This window comes from Onychostoma macrolepis, chromosome 23 (assembly GCF_012432095.1).
Source record: "Onychostoma macrolepis isolate SWU-2019 chromosome 23, ASM1243209v1, whole genome shotgun sequence".
Classification (NCBI taxonomy): Eukaryota; Metazoa; Chordata; class Actinopteri; order Cypriniformes; family Cyprinidae; genus Onychostoma; species Onychostoma macrolepis.
The window spans coordinates 17,996,318-18,013,121 of record NC_081177.1 but is presented as its reverse complement, the minus strand read 5'-3'; the positions used below and the strand labels follow the sequence as shown (position 1 = coordinate 18,013,121).

The 16,804-nt window shown below is 37.0% G+C and overlaps 3 protein-coding genes across 11 annotated transcripts in view; all 3 read right to left on the bottom strand.

Annotated features, from left to right (window-relative positions):
• Positions 1–987: 987 nt before the first annotated feature.
• Positions 988–4,619, bottom strand: haus7 (HAUS augmin-like complex, subunit 7). Its single transcript, XM_058763653.1, has 10 exons — positions 4,485–4,619; positions 3,940–4,055; positions 3,778–3,845; positions 3,187–3,248; positions 2,844–2,926; positions 2,527–2,739; positions 2,344–2,449; positions 2,044–2,259; positions 1,405–1,516; positions 988–1,322 (listed from the first exon to the last, which is right to left on the bottom strand). The coding sequence occupies exons 1-10, from the start codon at positions 4,539–4,541 to the stop codon at positions 1,261–1,263; spliced, it is 1,095 nt and encodes a 364-aa protein (XP_058619636.1). The 5' UTR covers positions 4,542–4,619; the 3' UTR covers positions 988–1,260.
• An 837-nt stretch (positions 4,620–5,456) lies between these two features.
• si:dkey-93l1.9 (uncharacterized protein LOC562339 homolog) lies at positions 5,457–8,883 on the bottom strand. Of its 2 annotated transcripts, none has more exons than XM_058763870.1 (5): positions 8,466–8,883; positions 8,286–8,357; positions 6,824–7,052; positions 6,616–6,745; positions 5,457–6,420 (listed from the first exon to the last, which is right to left on the bottom strand). In XM_058763870.1, the coding sequence occupies exons 2-5, from the start codon at positions 8,325–8,327 to the stop codon at positions 6,354–6,356; spliced, it is 468 nt and encodes a 155-aa protein (XP_058619853.1). In that variant the 5' UTR covers positions 8,328–8,357; positions 8,466–8,883; the 3' UTR covers positions 5,457–6,353. The 2 variants fall into 2 exon arrangements, with proteins under 2 accessions (XP_058619853.1, XP_058619854.1); XM_058763871.1 differs by having other exon boundaries at positions 8,286–8,343.
• A 2,021-nt stretch (positions 8,884–10,904) lies between these two features.
• The window catches only part of atp2b3b (ATPase plasma membrane Ca2+ transporting 3b), a 55,707-nt gene continuing 49,807 nt past the window's right edge, over positions 10,905–16,804 (bottom strand). For 5 of the 8 annotated variants that reach the window (XM_058763364.1, XM_058763372.1, XM_058763365.1 and 2 more), the window contains one exon: positions 10,905–15,277. In XM_058763364.1, the coding sequence (XP_058619347.1) occupies positions 14,870–15,277 (408 nt within the window). In that variant the 3' untranslated portion in view covers positions 10,905–14,869. The remainder of the gene's footprint in view (positions 15,278–16,804) is intronic. The other 3 variants (XM_058763368.1, XM_058763369.1, XM_058763370.1) reach the window with 1 other exon arrangement.

Genomic DNA, 16,804 nt, shown 5'->3' with positions numbered 1-16,804 from the left:
ACAAGCAACAATTGGAATTGGCTGCATTAAAGGCTGGGGAAAGTATTTGAAAGGATGAGACCAAGAGTCTGGTGATGTCTATGGGTCACAGACTCACTGCTGTGATTGTGCGCAAGGGATCTGCAACTAAATAATAGCTTTTAATCTTTTATATCTGCCTTATTTTCAACTGTCCCAATACTTATGCTCACATCAATGAGTGGGATGAACTCTAAAAGTGCTGTTCTTTTTATTTGGTAAAACATGTGTTGAAACGGCTAATAATAAAATGTGACATTCTGTAGATTGTCTCATATTCATCTTTTCATCATATTTGCAAATGTCTCGACTCCACAGCCAACAGAACAATTTTGTCTTCACTGTTCCAATACTTTTGGAGGGCACTGTAAATGTTTAAATCTGTGGCACGTTTAGGCTGAAAGATGTCTGTTCCTCAAGCAAGTCAAGTTCTTTCCACAGGACAGTATCACTGTCAGCTTAAGCAAATATGAAACTTCACACAGCACTGCTTGTACTCCTTTGCAACAGAAGTATGAGCATCACTTAGGTGCTATCGCGGGGATGCTGTCTTGTAGATAGTCTGCTTACATGTAACAAAACCAGATATTTAACAAATTCATATATTATTGCCTCACTGTGCAGCATATTTAACAAACAAGAAAAAGATTAAAGCAGACATCTATTCCTCACCTCTCTCCGCTTTGATTCTTGTTTTGATTCCCCATTTTCTTCGGGTTTTGTTTAGCAACAAAAATGTTTACATGAAGCTCACAAATGTAATAGCTCAGCCTGAGAAGTGTTTTACACTAAAACTCCTGGCTCTCTCCAAAAGATGTGCTTTTAAACATTGAGAAAAAGATCCTCCCATTAGTGTCACCAATGTGTGAACAGACTCAAGTCTTTTAGACTTCAAACTTTAGTTCACACAAATGTAAATTATCTATAAACTAAAGACACATTGTGTTTCTAGAAGGTGAGTCTTTATTAAAAAAAAAAAAAGAAACAGGTCATGACATATGATTGCAAATCAAAACACTGGCACACTTGTGTCTTGGAGTTCAAAAACAACAGTTTGTTATTTATTCCTAGCATAAATCTGCATAACAGTGCATGGCATAGTGGTGTTATAAATCACAAAGTGCTATGGGAACAGTCCTGAACATGTAAATAAGCGGTCCGATTGGTTATGTTTGACACCTCATGCCTTTCACTAATTAAAATCCAAGCTGTAGGTTGTAGATTTCTGCTTAGTCCTTGAGGTTATGATTGGTGAAGGGAGAGAAAAGCCACATATCTGTTCTTTAGCTCCTCCAACCGTTCGGCTAAAAAAAAAAGCAAGCATGTTATTTAGAAGTTGGTGCACAAAATTTCACTCAAATCCAAGATATCCAAGAAAACACTCACGCAGCGTGTGCTTCTGTCCTTTAGACCAGTACCGCTTGTCTGTCTGCAGCTGTTGCACTGTTTGTGTGAGAGACGACGAGGTTTCAGACAGCTGCTTAAGAGCCTCTAGCTCCTGAAACGTAAATGAAGAATATGCAAAACATTTGTATTTGAATATGCAAAATATTTACAAGGGCTATCCAGAGCGCATCTAGCCATGTAATTCAAAACTCTCTTCATACTTTTGCAAAAGTATTGCGTTTCCCCAAGAATCCTTTGGGTTCACTTGCAAAAGGTTAGCATTCTCCTGCAAAATTATTGCATTCCACCTAGAAACTTTGCATTTGCTCCTATAAAAACGTGCAAACTCAGAATGGATTACAGGTATATTAATATTCAGTTTCTTACACAGACCAATGATTTTGCTTCATAAGACCTCAATATATTGTCAGAAGCCATATGCATTAAATATTGTGTCCCCTGAGTTTTATTTATTTTTTGACTCTCAAAGTGACTGTAGCCATTGACTACAACAACAACAACAACAATTATCTTTACTGCTCTACTAAATAAAAAAAAAAGTCAATTAACAGCAAATTTTCATTTTTGGGTGAACGATCTCTTTAAGTTACTGCAGATAAATGATGTAGGATGCTTTACCGTATTACAGGTGTGCAGGAGCTGATGTACAGACTGAAACACAATAGAACCAGAATTGAGGGCCGGAGGGGTTCTTTGGCAGTACGCCTTAAAGTCTGTGTTGTAGATGTGTCCAAAAGCCGTCATGAGCTGGGACATGTCTGAGATGGCCACTTTCAGTGCACAGGGGGACAGAACAGCTGCCGAACCTGACGCATGTGACTGTAGGAACTCACACTGAGGAAGAGAGAGGATCATGATATTATTCTAGAAACCAAACACATTATATCAGATGTGAAAAACGGCACATGATGGCCCCACCTCTTTGTGGAGCTCGTCTAATGTGCTCTGCGTAGACTGCAGCAGCGCCATGGCCTCTGTCAGGCTTTCTTCTCCATGACTTCCCAGTCGGGAATGTTGATCACTCCTTCAATGGCAGTACATAACAACCATGTTAAAGACAAGAGTTGAAAACATACATGGGTGTTTAACAATCATACAGACCTGTTTATGAAATCACTGGGTTTACTGTGTTGTTTTCCGTTCATTTTGTTGTGAGTTGACTGTGTGCGTATTAGATATTCCCGGATATGCGCAGGCCATGGGTTGCAGACCGGATTCAGGAGCATATCCAGGTCTGATAAGTGATCCTGAAACATTAGATCCCGAAGAAGATCATCGTTCCTCACACTGTCATCACCAGAGGATGAGTTCTGCCTACATCCATCAAAACAAGACCACCTTAAATTATTGCAGGGCTTAGGAGGGCAGGACTCAAGGTTGATGTTAAATCAATGTTACAAAAAGCAAAAGTCAGATACCTAGAGTTTATTGAGGAGTCTGCTTGAATGACCATTAGAAGCTGCTCCAGAAACTTCAGCTGCTGTAATGGTGGCGCAAGACCCTGAAATTATAACAGACACAAAAGGACACATTAATTCATTCTGTTTTAGATAATACATTTAAAATGATTAGATAAGAATAGCTGTTCTTAACCAAGTATCAATATGTCCCAAACATTTTTGCATGTTCAATCATGTTAATAAAGGTGCATGTGAAACTGAAAAGATCAAATTTTCAAAAACATTTCAGAGTAATCTCTATTCTGCTCTTTACATAAAACACACTCGACAGTATAAAGATCAGCATTGTATAACTTCATACCTTGATTAAATCCTGGTCGTTAGCTTTACATAACATCATTTCATAACCAAACCGTGCGAGTTCTGTGTGCGAGAGAGAAAGCATAACAAAACAATAAGCATATATAGCCATATATTAAACAATAAGCATAAGAAAATAACAACAAAATTTGAAAGAGCAGACCGAGCTTTTGTTGGATCTTTTATTTGCAAATAAATAAATATCAGCGTAATAAATATACTAATGAAACAACTTACTTATTGTAACCTGTGCTCATTAAAATATATAAAAAGTGATCATAATTTTATCTTAATTAAATTACAATTAGCAATCCTTATATAGAGTCCTTAAATGTCATCTACTGATTCTTGTCCTAATATACCTGACAAGTGTTTGGTATATAAACTATTATTATACTGAATGGCATGGAGGGTGTAAATCGTGGTAAAAATGTACGTAGTCGTCATTTTTTGCACAGAAAAAAAAAGACTTTACCATGACACATTCTAATGTACAGGGGAAAAACAAAATTTAAAGCTTAAAATTTTAATTCAGAACTTATTTTGTTGCCTGAAAACCTCTTTTCATCTTTGACCCATAGCAAAGGATTACCTTGAACTAAATCCTCTTTCGGAGTTGCTTTAATTGTGGAAAACTTCTCCTTTAGGGATGGACAAATGCTTTGTAAAAACAAACACACACACAAAGCAAGGCATTTTAGTACACAGATTTGCAAACTAAACATTTGGCATCATTCTAATCATGGCATCATACCTGGCGCAAATCCACTTGAGGATATCAGTCCTGTGTAATGAAGGAGAGCAGAGGAGCTCCTGCACACTATCTGGCTCCCGCAGGTACAGCCCATCCACCAGAGGACAGCCCAGACTCTGAGCAGTCAAAACAACAGTTTCAACATTCATTCTAGTCATTGTGTTATACTGACATTTTTGTCTGCTTTATTGTATTTGTCAGTTCGCTAAACAGATACATAAGCAGCATACATTGAGCCTAACAGAAGAAACGATAACGTTAACTAAACCAGCAATTATATCAAGTACTGTATTTTTTCTATTACACAAATGGTGTCCTGAATTGTGGACAAAATATCTTAAACTATATGTTATTTTAATTAAGTTAAGTTTCACGCGCAGATGTTGTTAGCTCCAAAACTAGCAGCTAAGTTAGCAGCTCACAGACCCAAAACACTAACGTTACTACAGACCTAACACAGTCAGTTTTGAATTCGCGAAACATCAGAAAATGATTTAATGTGTCATTGTCTGCGTGTGGTGTGTCTATGAAGATGTGTAAACTACCTGAAGGGTGTTGTAAACTCGCACAGACAGCAGCTGCTCTTTTGAATTGCCCGCCATGTTGTTATTAGTGATGGGTCGTTCTTGAACGATTCGTTCATTTTGAACGAATCTTTAATGTGACTCGGGAAGAACGAGTCGTCTCGAGGAATGATTCGTTCAGTCGCGCATGCGCAACATTCTGCACTGAATTAGTTCACCTCTTTCGAGTCTTCGGGTTTGAGTCGTTCGTTCATCACGTGACAGCCTCATAAGCTAAACCTATGCAGTCTGAGGGAAAACGACTTAATAATAATATTAATAATAACCAACTCTTTAGTTTATTACATCTGTTTCTTATACCATTATAATTTTGTATTGTTTGTAGTGTGATCAACGTTTGCATACGTAGTAGATGTGTTAGGTAGCACGTAATATTTTAATTATATTTTACTAAAATGAACGAAATGACTCGAAAAAAGATTCATTCATTTTGCTGAACGAGACTCAAAGGTCCGAGTCAGTAAAATGATCCGAACTTCCCATCACTAGTTGTTATTCCTGCAGCGAGTCGAGTCTGTGCGACAGAGACCCCCAGCGGCCACAAGCATATTACAACAAAACACAATCCACAGTAGGCCACTGTAATTAAACAGGCCAAAGCATGATTATAATATTTACCTTGAGTATTATAATAATTATAATAATTGAGGATTTGAGCAGTTTTTTTGGTGACTCAGTAAGACAAAAAGTGTAAGTTGTTTAGGTATGGATGTAGGCGATGTATGTGTGTGTTTATATTTCTAAACACCCCCAAACTGTTTTTAATTCTTCATTTTAGATCATATGCAAACTGATTTATCAATACATCCCAAACATTTTTGCTGGCACAAATCAAATCTCTAATGTACTGTATGAAACAGCTTGATTAAATGAATCTAAAATATTTTTAGACAAAAATATGTTTTTATTTCAATAAAAATGTTTTCAGCAGTATTGCTATAAAGATGCAATAACCAAGAGGAAACAAAAATCACAAACATTTTACTACACTGTGTTCCAGATTATTATGCAAGTGATATATCAGTAGGATTTCGGTACAATAAAGGTTTGGTTAGCAGTGACTGAAACGCAGCTTTACACACAACTGCCAGTCTGCATGAAGAGGATCTTGAGACTCCAGTAGCTTCAAACACCTGTTTGCTGCTCAGCAGTGGCTTTTTTTTTACAGCTGGTATAACAATACAGTTCATTTGTTTGACAAAAACTTTCCTTAATAAATCTTTATCTGACCAAGATCTTCTGTACTCTAAGTCACTCACAAATCTTTTGACAGTTCAATAATTTCTATTTGCTTTTCGCGAAATATTGTTTGTTTTGATGCCTTTCGCAAGACATTGCATTGTTTCATACTTTTCATCTTCATCTTCAGAAAGATCTTTCTTCCTCACCATATTTCCTGAGAACTGTGACTTGCTTAATAATGTGGAACAACCTCTTTAAGTAGGGTTTCCTGGCAAAGAACTGGCAAACTATTGAACAAACCTGAGATTGATACCAGTTAACTAAAAAGATGTGAAAAACAACACAAACAAAAATCTGACTCTTTATTGTACCGAAATCCTACTGATATATCACTTGCATAATAATTTGGAACGCGGTGTATATTCTCTATTGTGTTCCTTGTGTAAAAAGGTCTATTTCACATAAACTGAGAAAAAGACAAATTCATAGTTTGTTAAGATGTGCTACCTAAACATTACAAAATATCACATGAGATCTTCTGCTGAGATATGGAGTACATTCTCCAGTAAGTTGTTTGGTAAATACATGTCGTTGACATGAAAAGGCAGGTTGAGTGGCAATTCAATCATGTGAGCAGTCCTCGTATGCTTAAACGTCATCAGTGAAGTTTAAAGACCTGGTCTGAGCGAGTGCAGTTTCAAATATTACACTGCCCCTGAAACAAGGGGATGAGATGTAAAGTTAGTACAGTCTGAGAGTTATTCCGGCGTGGGAATAAAAAAAGGTGTTCATAGACGTGCAGATTTCTTATTGGGACATTACCTCAATTAACTTAACTATAAAAATTATGGAAAGAATGAGTATACTGTAAATCTATTTTCTAATGATACTTTGCTGTTACTCTGCTCACCCTCCAGACTCAAATCCCAATGCTGTGATGAAGATGTTGATAAGAACAGTAAAGAACACAAAAACAGTTGCTGCGTCATTCATTGTGTTAAGTCTCGGCTGTTTCTTAACATCATTCAGGTCATACTTCACTGAAGGGAGCAAGAGAAAACACATCAGTGTTACATCAATGAAATTACAGCAGAATACTTTCAAAGAGATAAACTGACCAGTGAAGATGAGCAGGAGGCCAACAATGACCTGCAGTGAGATGGACAGTGAGATCAGAGCGATGAGAGGAACGTAGAAGCGGTGCTGTACTCCTGAACGCAGCACTGTCTTCAGCTGAGAGGAGTTTGCCATCAGAAGAGCCACATCCAGCATGCTCTGTGCTGCACTCTTCTTAGTAGCGTAATGATTCATGTTGAAGCGACGCTGTGCGTTCTCTGCGCCAGGAGCCTGACAGGGAGTGAACATTACATAAAAAATCTATTGAACACTCCAAACATTCAACATATTTTACATTCCCTCCACACACACACACACACATATATATATATATATATATATATATATGTATTATAGTAATTATCCTACTTAATAAAGTTCACATGATGCCTAAATACGTATAAGGTATGTAGAATCAAATAATATCACATTTTAGTAATGTTATACAGTCTCAGGGGTCAAAAAAGGTACAAAAGCAGTCACTATATACTTTGCACCTAAAGGGTCAATACTTGTAACTTAAAGGTATATAATGTATATAACCTATAATGTACAGGTACTACCCCATTCACAGCTTTTGTACTTTTGTTCTGAGTGTGTACATATGATTTTATTGCTAAGAGGCCAGCAAATGCAATACCATATAGGTTTTTTGAGTTATTGAGTAATTGAGACCCCAAAAAGGAGGGTTAAATTGCTTTTATGTGTATGATATGATAGTGCTTAAATATTTGTATCAAGAATATTGAGCTGAACATCAAAATAAGTCTTGAGGGTTAGTGCTATGTACTGAAACAAGTTCATACAAATATAAGTGTTGTATCATATGTGTAATCATAATTGTTTTATTTCCCAAGAACACAATTCACAAAGATCCTCAATTTATTCCTATATTGTTTTTCTTATCTTACATTTCTTTTGAAGTGTTTGTGTAGCTTGTTCCTGTATAGTCAAGAGATGGATATATTTTAAACAGGGATTAAGGATAACAACTCTGTTTTGGTTATATACAAAAGATGGGAATGATAATATCCCCAAGGTAAGACTGCAGTTGTGTGTCTGTCAGCATAGCAGTTTGGGGTGGTGATGAAGGGTGTTCTCCAGCTCTTTCAGACCTATAACCTTACATTCTGTGAAAGCAGCCAATAATGTACACTCCCTAATCTGCTATTTATAGTGTTACAAAACAGAACTGGTTTAATTCCCCTATCCTCTTTCACATGTCAAATAATAGATGTTTATTATAATATTTTGTAAAACTGAATAAGGCTGGCTAATCAGGTAAACCTGTAAATAAAGTGATAAGAACGAATACTACAGAATATTTATTTAACTATCCCTTTAAGACAAATAACACAACACGTCTCCTATTTATCCTTTTAGCGTTAAAACAGTAAAGTGCTTTGAAAATGAACTTTTTCCGTTTGTTTAATAAAAAGCATCAAACATCAAGAAAAACGTTACCTCTGCCGTTCCTGATTCATTGAGAGGCTGGTCCTCCTCCATAGAGACGGATGCTTAGCTTTCAAGATTTTGCTTAGTTGGATTATTTAAAAGAAGCATTCGAGAAGCTCACGAATTAATACAAAAACTGCATGAGAAATTAATGATTTCTACCCTAAAACATAACAAACAACTATGCACCTTCAGCTCTGCCCAATGTTTTCTGGCTGTAAGCGTAGATCGAAGTAGTGGTGAGCACTGATTCCTCCGGTGACTGAATCTTTTGTTTATGTTCACTAAAAAGAGTCGCTATGATTAGTTCAGGGACTCTTTCAATAGTTACGTCAGAAGGTGTCGACAAGTCACATTCCTTTAATTACAGGTTTTTAAGTCAACACATGTTGTTAAAACCTATTGTTTACACAGTGATTACTCAGAGTTGGAAACTGGAGTCTGTGACTTGGACTCGAGTCGCACTTAAATCGCATAAATTAAGACTCGAGACTTGACTCGGACTCGTAAAAAACGCAAGACATTTGGTATGGGAGTTTATATGAATGTATCTCTGAGGGGAACTGGCTGTCTTTAGAAAAGTTTAGATGGTATTTTCTTCTTATTTTGCCTCTGTATAATGCATATTAATGTAGTGTTCATAACTGCAGCGCTGCTTTGTTTAAAGCGGAAACCAAGGAACCGGTGTTTAATTGCTGTTCAAGCGCCACCTGCTGCAGAGAGTGAATCTGTTTTCTCATTCAGCCCGTCTGCGGTTTAGTTTAATGCAGATGTTTTATGTAGAATAGTTTCACAAAATTAAAGTCAGACCATTTTGTTTTTGCTTCAAATTTCGAAATTATACAATCCAATTTAGATTAAAAACTGCTCATGCTGCATGTATGCAGCCTCTTTGTTTGGATTGTGTTTAAAACACAGCTGGTTGCTTCTAATTTTAAATGGAAAATAGCACAGACAGCCTTAGTTTGTTTATATGAGATTTCTTTCATTTGTGTTATTCATTTGATTGGCATTTTGTCTGACGATAAATGGACACATTTTCTAATTTATCTTACATTTTGTTAAATATTTATTTATTTATTTAGAAAATCATATCAGTAGCCTATTTCAAAACCGATTTAGCCTAAATAACTTGCTGAAAGAACTGCTGCTAATAAATAGGGCTGCACTTGACTAAGGATTTTTCTGGTCGACTAGTAGTCGTTCATTTTTGGCATTAGTCGACTAATCAAACGTTTATTAATAAACCATTTAAATCATTATAATGAGCCTTTAATTGCCTACAAAGCCTAATAAGCGCTCAAGGCACACTCATAAAGCTTGCCACAGCGCACCGCAGAAGCTATGATTATGAATGTGTCAGGGAAAAACAGTAAGAAGGCTGCATTAAAATTTTAATAATTCACTGATAAACTAATACTTTCTTTGTTCTCGGTTTAAGAGATGAAGTCGGAGACACTGACACCGACTCGTCATCTCCACAGTGGATGCGCCTGTTTGCATGATTCACACTGATTACATAATCTGAGAATTTTTGTTTTCCATTTGAAAGTAGACATTTCACTCTCTAGATATATTTTTAATGTCTGTGAGGCAAAGATATACATGGAGTTTCGCGCTCAAGTTCAGAGACCGAGACGGCAGAAAGCGCATCCTGTTTGCTTTCATTATTTTAAAAAAACGCATTTTGTTGTTATTGTGAGTGCACACAAATAAACGTACAGTCTTTACAGATTTGAAAGATGCATTACTCTTATCTGTAATGAGGGATTATTTTAAGAGCAAGTGAGCTCACCGGTGCCTCAATCTGTCCTGCAGTGAGCGTGAGCCTCTTCTGGTCGACTAACGATTAGTCGACTATTAGGGGGCAGCCCATACTAATAAATAGAACAAAGACTTGAGACTTGACTTAGACTCGACCTCAAAGACTTGAGACTTGACTTGGACCTCAGAGACTTGTGAACATGTCTGTGATGTAAAACTCATTTACCAAGCCATTACCAAATAACAAAAACCAAGTATAATAACATAAAACAATTTTATCTTTTGTAATGATCTTTTCATGTATTTATCAGCAATTTGACTTGAAACAAACTATGAATTTTAATTGTGTACAACTAGCGTTTTGCTCCAGCCAAGCCAGGGAATGCTCACTAATGCTCACTTACCTCATTCATTCATTCATTCGTCTAGCATCCCTGCACCATCCCAACTCCAAATAGTAAATATTATATATTCTTATTAAGCAGAGCTCCATCATGGGCAGTAAGACAGTTACATTAACATTGTCTCCCATTGGTATCATTTATTTCAGATAAATGGCATGTAAAAAATGGTAGTTAATCACTTCACATGTAAGTCACATGTTCTCTTCCTGTCTAAGTGGGCAGTTCCTGGCCAGAGTAACCTGCAATGAAAACCAGAACAAACTATGTACAGAATACGAAGTTTGACAATATGTGATGCAAAAGTGTTGGACACCTTGTTGCCCATCCCAAAATGATAACCAGAATTACTTCATCTTGCCAAAAAAGATTTCCTTTAAGGGAAGAGGTGTTCTGGCAGTTTGTGAAGCAATGTCATCAGGCAGAAGAAATAACCACAGGCACACAATAAAACACAACCACAGACACTGGTCAAAGTTATTATTGTAGAATACTTTGATTTGATTTTTTTATACAGACAAAAAGTGTTGACTTATTTTCCCATTAAATTCTTAGATTTCCATACAGTTTAGTCTACAGTATACAGCTGTGTTCTTTCATCATAGATAGATACTTTTTTTCTCTTAAGTAACAGGCAGGTAATTATTAATATATTTAATAGTTAATTTTTTTTCTCTTTTTTTCTCTTTTTTCCATTGTAGAGCAGTAAGTGTATGTTCAGGAGAATGTGCAACTGTTTTTTTCCATCAGTTAAAAGAGCACTGATGGAAAAAGACAATAATCATAATAATATTCATAATAATAGTAATCATAATAATGTACAAGCTGTTCAATTTTAATTCTTTACAAAAAAGCAAAGGGAGAAAGAAAGAAGAAGAGACAATAGAGTAAAACCAAAAGAAAATGTGCTTAAATCGTAAACAAAAGATGCACATGTGCACATTTTGGCAAAATGTACAGTGATGGTGCAGTTGTACAATAATTTATAACTTTTATATTAAATATAGTATATTATTTACTCTTTTTCACATTACATTTTTTCACCTTACCTTGCGTGATTTTTCTACAACAGAATGGAACAAAATGAAGGCAGACGATGGAGTTTTGGATTATCTGTTATCTTTTTTTTTTTTTTTTTTAATATATATATGTGTATATATATTTGTCACTCTATCAGGAGTCTTGATAAAGTGGCTGTCTGTTGTGGTGGAGAGGAGGGATACCATACATATGCCACTGTAATATATATCGTCACTGTCTGGAGAGTTCAATGATTGGGGTATACGTATTAGATATAGTGGTTAGATTTAAAAATTATTAAGAGACGAGCATAGCTTGAGGCCTATTTTGGTAGTTAAGCTTTGCTGAGGATAAGATAAGGTTAGGAAATGTTTCTTTATTATGGTATAGCAGGTTCACTGACCTATCCTCCCTGACCACCACTTTGGCCTGCTGATTGTGTCTGGGCCTTTAAATGGGTTCAGTCTGTGAGACCTGCCAGCGCTCTCGACACTAGAGACTCCACTGGAACTGTCCGAGCCCGATCGAACCCAGCAAAAGGTCGGACACACTCATGCAAATATAACGCAGTTTTGCTTCAAGGAATATTCCGGGTTCAATGCATGTTAAGCATTTGTGACATAATGTTGATTACCACAAGAAATACTTTTAAATTAAAACTTTTAAAACAAAATGAGAGACAATTACTGATAAATTAAGTAGCAAAAATCAAGGTTGCGATGAGGCACCTACAATGAAATTGAATGGTTTTTGAAGGATTCAAAAGCAAAAATGTGACAATTATAATCATAACCATTGCACTTGCATTAATTCTATTGTCAAAATGTGTATTATTTGACCTGTAAAACTGTTTAAACAATCATTTTTACAATCATTTTAGGGTTTTATGGTCTATGCTGTTGCATCATCATGGCAAAAGTTGTTCATTTGGATTTGATTTTACAGGTTAGCAAGTAATTTTTCACATGTTGACATTCATAATGTTTGCATCTTCTGGCTATACTATTGAAACAATGAGCATTTTAATGTTTACGTATTGGCCCCATTCACTTCCATTGTATCCCCCAGGTTTTGGATTTTTTAAAACAAAAGCAGGGTTTGAACCAAGAATATTCCTTTAAAAATGGGTTTCCATTTAAAGATCCAACCACAAAACATTCAACTCAAGTCAACCCATTTAAAGCAATGTTGGCATATAACAAGTAGTCAGATTGGCAGTGCAACACTGCTCCACCTCCAGGCTCCACGCCACAGACAGGGCAGAGTATCAGGAGGAGAACATCAGCATGGACTATAGCACATTAATGACAGCACAGATATGCTGGGAGGAGAAACGTGTGTCCACCAACTGCTTAAGAGCCACAGTGAAGCATCAACAGACAAAAGTGAAGTCAAACAATGACAGTGTAAAGCAAGCGATATGATATCAACATGCTCCGCAAAGACACGACCGACCAATGCAATGACATGATCTAGTGACGCTCATGCTTGCATTGTCTGCTTTCAATATTCGCCAGTTTCTTTGAACTGGACAATCTAGAAAAGTATTCTATACAGATAAAGGTTTTTTTTTTTTTCGAGATCCATATGTACATGTCATGAAGCGTATTTCACAGAGCTGTGGGCAGGGCAGTCTGTTGCATAAGTGCCGGTCTCGTTCCCCAAAATGATTGTAATAAGTTGCAATGCATCAACTGAAGTGGTATGATAGTAACGGTACCATTCCAGACGAATATGGGGTGTAAAAGGAGGTAACCCCGATGGTACAACTGATCAGTGGAAGGTCAATGGAATGTAACTGAATCAAACACACTATCATCTGACATGGATAATCATGCATGTCTTTACATATATAATAGGGATTACTGTTCTGTTGTTCTGCAATGCTAAAATATAGACCAATAGCCAGACAGTGTGTCTATCAAAGTCAACGGTGAACCTCGATATTGTGCAAAAGTAATGAAACCCTCATGGATTGTCCATCTTTAGTATCTTTAATATTTTTTAACTATGGTGTGGCAGTATAAGATGAATTCCCTACCCTGGTGACCACAGTCTGCAGATATTCACAATCTGATAAATATTCCACACACATGAGGAAAGCAAGTGTGAGCGCGAATGTATTTAAAGGGCCAGCAGATATGCATGTACTGAGTAAATAGAATTATTTGAACGTTTAAAGGGTTGATGCATTTGTTGGTGTCATCTGCACAACATGAATTTTAATGGCTTTTATGTGAAAGAAATATAAGACACCATTAAATGTGGAGTCTGGGCAAACCCACTGAAATCCTTAAATCCAATTTCAGCTACTTTGAACAAGGTATAACATATTAACAAGGCCATTTTGTCGTAAGGCTGATTGCCATTGCTGAGATGGAAAACCACCGAAATTCCATTGAATTGCTGTGATGGGATTGCCCAAATCCTCTACCCTGTAGTATATTTTAAACAAGAACATGTTGCGTAAATGTTTAAAATATCATGATCATGATTTCTGTTTAAAAATGCTTACTCTTACTTAGAGTGAAGCTACAAATTACCCTAAAATAATACTTTTTTTTTTTTTCCATAAAAGGCTGTAAACAATGATCGTTAAAATGGTGCGGCGACATTTTTGTCTTCTTTTTGTTATCAGCAGACGCATTATAATTGAATTAGTCTAAGCTTCAAATTAATATTATCTTTGCTTTGTTAGTACTTCTTTTTTCTAGCTTTTTTATGCTTTTAGGACATACACAATACACACATAGACACACAGAGAGAGAAATAGACAAAGTGAAAATGAAAAAAAAAAAATCTGGGTGATCACAATAAATAAATAAATGAATAAATAAATAAATAAAAATAAATAAATAAAATGTTTTAAAGCTAATCCATAAAGCATTACTCAGAGTAATAAAAGTCGTTTTCTGTGATATCGCAATGATAATCCGAGCACTCGTGATGACGGTGGCGATAGTAAGAAGTCAAACATGATAATAATAATATTGAGTTTAGTAACACCGATAAAAAGTAAAGTGAATGGACCCCTACTCCACCCGTAGGGAACATATTCCTTTGCATTCTGAGAAGTCAATAGTCACCAGCACTAAAGAGCCGCTAAAATCCATCAGGTCTGGATTCCTCACCTTCTCAGGTCCATCCAAAGGAACCACAGACATGCAGCAGACTGGCCTCCTCTCCACACGGTAAGAGGAGAGGTGTCTGTGGGGCTGTTGTTGAGACATGAGGAGTGATAGTGTTTTCGGTGGATGGTGGTAGTGGGCAAATGATTGGGATGACCCTGTCTTAGTGTTGGGGGTCAACCACCTACAACATGTCCGTAGGAGCCTCCCCCACCAGCCTGACCCACACAGGTCCGCATCCTCAGAGTTCTTAGGGTCTTATCCTCTGGAGCGCGGTCAGTCATAGAGTGGTCTCCAGGGCGAGGAGGGGATACAGCTGTCGAGAGGGGGTTGTCCAGTGCCCGTCTGGGCCTGTGGGGAGGTTCAGGTGGTATTCGATGGCATTGTTGTTGCGGTTAGGTGTGGCGGGGAGGCTGTACTGGCGGTAGGGACGGGGCGGTGGGCGAGTACGCTGCGGATGCTGGACCGGAGGAGGAGGGGGCTTTCGGAAGGCCGGATGCAAGTGTTGGTTGTGCCTCGACCACTCCGATTCATCGTCAATGTCGGTGTCGTCGATCAGCGGGATGTTGTGGATGAAGTCGTTGATGAGAAACTCAGGGTGCGCCATGAAGTTGTGGATGGAATTCCTGGACGCGGGTTTCTCGATTCCGTCGTAAAGGGAACTACGGAACGCTTTCACCACCCGCATCTACACGGGAACAGAGGGGACGAGGCACAGAGAGAAAACAGAATGGGAGAAGTGAGGACAGGGGGAGGGTTGAAACAGAGGAGGGTGGGAGCAAAGAAATCTCTCAGTACATGTGTGATAGAAAAGACCTGAAACACTGCAGAACCTGTTCTGAACATGCCTTACAATGCACAGACAGCTCAAGATCAGGTTGCTGCAAAATAGTGCACTAACTGAATCTGTGTCTTTTTTTTATTAGGGTAGAGCAATCATTTTATTTTGGTACTTGAAGGTGCAATGTGAAATTTCTAGTCACAAAAAAACAGAATTGCAAAAAAACATTTTTTGATGCAAATGCTTAAGCCCCAATATATGCTTCAGTTTTAATGTGAATGTGTAAACCCAAAGTATACTTCAGTTTTGATGCAAATGCTTTAGCCCAAATTATGCTTCAATTTTAATGTAAATGCTTAAACCGAAATTACAGTATGCTTCAGTTTTAATATGAACGCTTAAGCCCAAAGTATGCTTCAGTTTTAATCTGAATGCTTAAACCCAATGTATACTGCAGTTTTGATGCAAACGCTTAAGCCCAAAGTATGCTGCAGTTTTAATGTGAACGCTTAAACCTAAAGTATGCTTCAGTTTTAATGTGAATGCTTAACCCAAAATATACTTCAGTTTTGATGCAAACGCTTAAGCCCAAAGTACAGAATGCTTCAGTTTTAATATGAACGCTTAAACCTAAAGTATGCTTCAGTTTTAATGTGAAGGCTTAAACCCAATGTATACTTCGGTTTTGATGCAAACCGTTAATTGTGAATGCTTAAACCCAAAGTATGCTTCAGTTTTGCCGCAAAACTAAATCCCAAAGTATACTTTAGTTTTAATGCAAATGCTTACACCCAAAGTATGTTTCAGTTTTTACGCAAATGCTAAATTGTCAAAACTGAAACTGTATACTTTAGTTTTGATGCAAACATTTGGCATATATTTACTGCCGAATATGCCGAATACTGTTGAATAAAAACAATACCATACTTGCAATTGTGTTATTGTTTACTGGTCTAAATATTCAACATTCTTGCTTATATGATATTGCTTAATAGGTTGGAATTTGTAACAAAAACTCTACCACTAGAAAAACACTATACACATTTTTACTGGTTTCTAATAGTAATAATTTTCTTTCCTTTGGTCATCCACCATGCATGCATATTGCCCCTGGTCATTGCTTAAGCCAATGATGGACTGCTCAGACAAACAGATTGCAATTCTGTTTTGATTTTATGCTGCAGAAATTACACTATGCACATTCATTTTTTAGATTCTAATACATAACACAGGCTTTGTACTAAAGCTGCACAACCAGATCTTAAGAGTTTCTCAAAGAAAGACAGATGACAAACAAAATAAAACCAAATCTAAGACACTGGAAATGGACCCAAGCTGTCAGTTCACAGTTATCACTCAAAATTAAAGGTGATGAACATTCTCATAAGCTCAAAACAGAAAACAGACCAGGCCTCAAACAAAGAGACGAATGGA

Excerpts from the sequence above, each read along its gene's own strand:
- haus7 (XM_058763653.1), bottom strand. The coding sequence starts at position 4,541 with ATGGCGGGCAATTCAAAAGAGCAGCTGCTGTCTGTGCGAGTTTACAAC. Across the intron at positions 3,846-3,939 it reads CTCAAGTGGATTTGCGCCAG|CATTTGTCCATCCCTAAAGG; the intron begins GTATGATGCCAT and ends GTTTTTACAAAG. Across the intron at positions 2,260-2,343 it reads TAGACGAGCTCCACAAAGAG|TGTGAGTTCCTACAGTCACA; the intron begins GTGGGGCCATCA and ends TCTCTTCCTCAG.
- si:dkey-93l1.9 (XM_058763870.1), bottom strand. The coding sequence starts at position 8,327 with ATGGAGGAGGACCAGCCTCTCAATGAATCAGGAACGGCAGAG. Across the intron at positions 7,053-8,285 it reads ATGAATCAGGAACGGCAGAG|GCTCCTGGCGCAGAGAACGC; the intron begins GTAACGTTTTTC and ends ACTCCCTGTCAG. Across the intron at positions 6,746-6,823 it reads CCTCCTGCTCATCTTCACTG|TGAAGTATGACCTGAATGAT; the intron begins GTCAGTTTATCT and ends TGCTCCCTTCAG.